This window comes from Grammomys surdaster, unplaced genomic scaffold (genome assembly GCF_004785775.1).
Source record: "Grammomys surdaster isolate TR1022 unplaced genomic scaffold, NIH_TR_1.0 330, whole genome shotgun sequence".
NCBI lineage: Eukaryota > Metazoa > Chordata > Mammalia > Rodentia > Muridae > Grammomys > Grammomys surdaster.
The window spans coordinates 2,522,347-2,528,066 of NW_021604749.1; the positions used below are offsets into that span (position 1 = coordinate 2,522,347).

Consider the following 5,720-nt stretch of genomic DNA (forward strand, 5'->3'; position numbering starts at 1 on the left):
TTCTTTTTTTTGGTTTTTCGAGACAGGGTTTCTCTGTGTAGCCCTAGCTGTCCTGGAACTCACTCTGTAGACCAGGCTAGCCTCGAACTCTCGAACTCAGAAATCCGCCTGCCTCTGCCTCCCAAGTGCTGGGATTAAAGGTGTGCGCCACCACTGCCCAGCCTATTTTTTTTTTCTTAAGCTAGAGTTTCATCATGTCTCCCTGGCTGGCCTTCAACTATGTAGGCCAGAACTGCCTCTGCCTCTGCCCCTCTGCCCCTCTGCCTCTGCCCCTCTGCCTCTGCCTCCTGAGTGCTGGCAATAAGGGTGTGTGTGACACCACACCAGGCATCCCAACTGTGTTTAAGAGTACACTTGAGTAGTATAAGTCAGTTCACATGTTGTGCAGCCATATTCTAAAATTTTCCATCTTGTGAAACTGAAAATCTGTTCTCTTCTCCCTCCCCTCCTCTGGTCCAGGCTCCCCTGTTCTTTTCCATCTCTGTGAGACTGACTAGGTGTTGCATGCATCATTTAAGTTCATCCTATGCTGTTTGAGACAATCTATTTTTAAGTTAGGTAAAGTAGGCCAGTTGAGCTGGTGAACACTGCTTACCCCAGCATCCCTCACTGGTCTGCTCTCAAGCAGACTTTGAGTGGGCCCTGGCAGGTTCCAAAGGTTGTGCCACCCCTATGGTAAAGGACTCTGACTAAGACAAATCCTCAGAAGAAACTTCTAGTGAGGAGCCAAGAAGATCCTGAACCAGGCCCCTGTGTTCCCCAGGAGAAGTCACAGATACAGAAGGATCTGTGGAGGATTGAAGATGTCATGGCAGGCCTGAGTGTGAATAAAGAGAACTACAGAGTCCTGGTGGGATCTGTCAAAAATCCAGGTAAGACAGTCAGCCATCTTCCTGGTGTAGGACACAGAGGGGCAGGTGGAATGGCCTGTGCACTGAGACAGTCTCCACTCCACCCTTGTATTGTTTCTGCCCATACCCTCAGAAAGAAAGACGGTGCCTTTATTCCCTCACCCATCTGTGCCTTCACTCTCTCCAACCGAGAGCAAGCCGGCCCTGCAGCCCAGCCCTCCCACCAGCCCCGTGCGGACACCTCTGGAGGTCCGACTCTTTCCTCAGCTGCAGACCTATGTGCCATACCGACCTCACCCGCCCCAGCTGAGGAAAGTGATGTCTCCTCTGCAGTCACCAACCAAGGCAAAGCCTCAGGCGGTAAGCTATGGCAGCTAGGAGCTGAGGGTGTGCTGAATGACTTCCTGCAGAGATATGAACACAAGTCTATTCACCTCACATAAGACACTGACAACATACCAGAGAAATGACTCCACCCAAGTACAGCTTGGTGACCAGTGAGTTTATTGGGGTTCCTTACAGCAGGGGTGAAGTGTGACTTACAGCAACATGAGTGACTCCTAACACCTGCATCGTTGCAGAGTCTGCCTCAGCATGGGTAATGGCTCATAGAAGCTGCATTGGCAGAATCGCTGGTTTTGCTGCATTTTGAGATCTCCTGCCCAAAGCCCGATATGAGGTGCAGACCAGAGCAGCCTTGACGGAGAGGAGGCTGCTGATGTGCAGCAAGGTGCCTGGCAGTCAGAGCTGGGCACAGAGGGAAAGGTGCTAGCCTGCGAGCCAGGGCACTGAGGTTCCGGTCCTCAGTTTTTCACTGGGTCCTTGGCTAGTCTCTCAGTTCTCTGAGCTACTTCAACTTTCTCTGGAGCAGATGATGGAATCTGGGGCCTCTGGAAAAGCAGCTAGTGTTGACAGCCTCAGTTTTATTATTTTGTATGGTTGTTTGCTTGTTTTAGACATTCACCTGTGTGTAACAGAAATAACTGTCCTGGGGCTAGAGAGGAGGCTCTGCAGTTAAGAACACTGACTACTCTTGCAGAGGACCTGGGTTCAATTCCCAGCACCTGTATGGCAGCCAGCACTGACTGTAACTCCAGTTCCAGGGAGGCTGATGCCTTTTGGCATTGAGGATTTATGTTCCTAGACATGCATGCAGGCAAAATACCCGTACACATAAAATAAATATCAAATTTGTTTTTTGTTTTTCAAGACAGGGTTTCTCTGTGTAGCCTTGGCTATACTGGAACTCACTTTGTGGACCAGGCTGGCCTTGGACTCACAGAGACGTGCCTGCCTCTGCCTTCTGAGTGCTGGGATTAAAGGCGTGTGCCACCACCGCCACCTGCCTTTGATTTTTTTTTTTTTTTAATGAAATATCTGGGGTTTGACAGATAGCTCAGTGATTGAGAGCACTTGCTGCTTTTGAGAGGATGGAGGTTTGGTTCCCAGCACCCACAGCAGGAGATCTGAAGCCTCTGGCTTCTGAGGACATTTGCTCTCGTATGCACACACCCACATGTGGATACATGCACCTACATGTAATGCATAGTTTTTAAAAAATATCTGTTCTGAAAAACGACATTAAAATGTGTCAGCGAATCATAATCAGGCCACCATCCTTGCTACGCCAACACCAATAAGCAGAGTGTGGCCATCACAAGAAGGCCTCGAACCTCGTGGCTCCTCCCTTGCTGCTGGTGGGTCTTGCCATCTGTATAGCTCCCTGGCCTGTTTCTTTCCTTGTCTCACCATGTTTGCATCCCTCCTCACTTGAATTATGCCAGGATAGAACACAGCTACACCGTGCAGTTCCTCAGTCTTGTTGAGTGCAGAGATCCCACATTGTTTCTTTAACTTACTACCATTTTAAAAACTAGAAATGGTCTCAGCGTGGTGGTACATGCCTCTAATCCTGGCAGAGGCTGGTAGATCTCTGATTTCCAGGCCAGTCAGGGCGTAACAGAGAAACTCTGTCTCAAAAAAACCTGAATAAATAAATAAAAAGAAAAACCAGTCATGGTAATTTCAAAGAACACAGGAACAAGAACCACAGAGAAAGTGTCTAAGAAAACGTCCCCCAGCTACCCTATCTCTAGCCATTCTCTTCAGTCACAGACAATGGGTATTCTGGGCTTATCTTTGTGGAGAGGTTTCTGGATACTAGTGATTCTGATGGCTTGTCAGGGTTGGGAACTGCTGATTCTAGGAAGCCTGTGCCTGTCTTAGGCAGATGGCTTGCCTTTTGCCCACCAATGAAGTGCTTGCTTTCAAAGGCTGCAGATAGGAGACCAGTGAGGTGGATCAGCGGATAAAGGCCCTCACTGCCAAGCCTAACCTGAGTTAGAAACCCCAAGACCCACATGGAAGCAGAAGAGAACAAACTCCCACATGTTGCATTTGCACACCATGGCATGTATATGCCCACATTTGTGCACACAGACACACATGTGCAAACATACTAAAATGTGAAATGTTTTTCCCTCAAAAAATGCTGGGAATTGTTTGCAAAACCAGCTTGGACACTCTCCTAAATTCTGTGAAATTCTGAAATAGAAGGTCAGACTGGAGTAAGGAGGGGAGAGTTAAGGAGGAAGAGGCACAGCTGTCATCAGGGAGTGAGTTTTCTTGGCAATGAGGTCTCCTGGCATGGAAGAACCATAGCCCCCAAGAACCCAGCAAGTACATTGAGTACCAAGGAGACTGGCCCTTGTCCCCTTCCTCTCAGGAAGTGAGCAACCGCCTCTCCTGCCCCCTCCTCAGTCTGCTAGTCGGAAAGGAGAGACTTTGTAAGAAGGTTCATTTCCAAGAACAATAACAGGATGCTGACTGATAAACAGATTCTCCACCCCACATGCAGAAGGACCCAGGTCTATGTGTGGAACCACCCGGAGTCTGCTCAGGCTGAACACTGTAGGGCTGGTAGATGTCTGTCCCTGGGGTGGGTGCTGTCACTATCTCAGAAGTGGTCGTCAGCATCCTACCTCCCCTGCTGTACATGCTGAGGAAGCAGGTGTCGTTTGACACTGCCAAGAACGTAGATCCAGGACACCAGGTGCTGGAGCTGGGGACACACTGTCACTGGTAGCACTTTGAAACTAGAAAGCATGTCATATCAAAGAGAAGAGTTGGAATGGAGGTTGCCCCTCAGCTTCCTTGGCTGGGGTGGTAGTATGCGTCTGAAGTGGCTGACCCATTGAAGTGCCTCGTAAGAGCACCCCCAATTCTATCCCTCTGGACACTGGATCTGATTCTCTTTCTGAACAGGAAGACGAGGCACCTCCCAGGCCACCACTTCCTGAACTCTACAGCCCAGAGGACCAGCCCCCGGCTGTGCCACCTCTGCCAAGAGAAGCCACCATCATTCGGCACACATCTGTGCGTGGACTGAAACGACAGTCGGACGAGAGGAAGAGGGACCGGGAGCAGGGCCAGTGTGTGAACGGGGACTTGAAGGTAAGCTGTGAAGACTAGGCGTGTCCACTGAGCGGAAGGGGTGGTGTGACACTAATGACTTGATAGCCTCAGACTCTGTCAACAGGTGGAGCTCCGGTCCTATGTGAGTGAGCCAGAGCTGGCCAGCCTCAGTGGGGACGTGCCTCAGCCCTCCTTGGGCCTTGTGGGCTCTGAGAGCAGGTATCAGACGCTGCCAGGTAGAGGTAAGCAAGACTCTGTGAACCCTTCAGGAATCTCACTCTTGCACACACTCACAGCCTCTACCCAGACCTCAGATCCTGGCCTGCAGCTTAGATCTAGCTGTGATTGCTGAGAGGGAGGACTGATCTGACTTCAGGAGTCGTTTGGTTTTCCTCCCCTTTTTTGGCTCCAAGAGCAACAACAGTGATTGCCTTAAAGTCTGACACAGCTGAACTGTTCTGTATGAGCCTCATTCATACTCAGCAGTGATGGTAGGCAGGTGCTGTTATGATTCCCATTTTAGAGATCAAGAAACGGAGGCAGGGACTGGAAAGACTGTTTAGTGGTTAAGAGTGCTGACTGTTCTTTCAAAGGACCCAGATTCAATTCCCAGCACCTACTTGGTGGTTCACAACTGTCCACATAACTCTTGCATGTAATATATATATATATCCAATACCCAAAGTTAAGGCAAAAGAAACTGAAGGTAAGAGAAATTAAGCAATTGCTAGTTAGCTGATCACAGAGGGGGCACCAGTCTCAGAGCTCTGGCTCCAGATCATGGCAGCCTTCAGGCTGGGGTGCTGGGAACCAGCAATGATGTCATATCAGACCTGTGTCAGCTTGAGACTCAGGGAGTCCTTTCTTCAGCTCATAATCTCTTCAGTGGGCTCCCTGTTTATCCTTAGCTGGACTCTCCATGAAGCGGGAGGATGAAGGTTCTTGTATCCCTTTCCGCCTGCTGTAGCCCAGCACTTGTTGCATGGAAGCAGAGCTAGGGCGGTGCACAACTCTGTAGGGACAAAAGCCACCCAGGCCAACCCTCTTCTCTCTGTGTGTCCTGCCTCATCTAGACCCGAGATGGAAAGACCAGGACTAGGGGCTTGTTTGCAGGGCTCTTTGGTCCCTCAGGAGAGGGGTGTGTGTGAGAGTGATTAGGGAGGCTTGGGGTGTGTCCAACCACCGCACACATACACCTGAGTCTTTCTTCCTTGCTAAGGGCTCTCGGGCTCCACGTCCAGGCTCCAGCAGTCGTCCACCATCGCTCCCTATGTCACACTCCGGAGAGGTCTGAATGCCGAAAACAGCAGTGCGACCTTCTCTGTAAGTGGCTGTGGGATGTGGAGGGACTCACACTCCATAGAAGGCCCTGGGGTGGCAGTGACCAGGGAGCCATGGGAACTTAGGATCTCTCTCTCTCTCTCTCTCTCTCTCTCTCTCTCTCTCTCTCTCTCT

General features: G+C 50.3%; 1 protein-coding gene across 2 annotated transcripts in view; it reads left to right on the forward strand.

Annotated features, from left to right (window-relative positions):
- The window catches only part of Plekha7 (pleckstrin homology domain containing A7), a 187,660-nt gene that overhangs the window by 169,416 nt on the left and 12,524 nt on the right, over window positions 1–5,720 (forward strand). For both annotated transcript variants that reach the window (XM_028778231.1, XM_028778232.1), the window contains 5 exons: window positions 764–872; window positions 985–1,211; window positions 4,116–4,304; window positions 4,390–4,507; window positions 5,485–5,588. In XM_028778231.1, coding sequence (XP_028634064.1) covers window positions 764–872; window positions 985–1,211; window positions 4,116–4,304; window positions 4,390–4,507; window positions 5,485–5,588 — 747 coding nt within the window. The remainder of the gene's footprint in view (window positions 1–763; window positions 873–984; window positions 1,212–4,115; window positions 4,305–4,389; window positions 4,508–5,484; window positions 5,589–5,720) is intronic.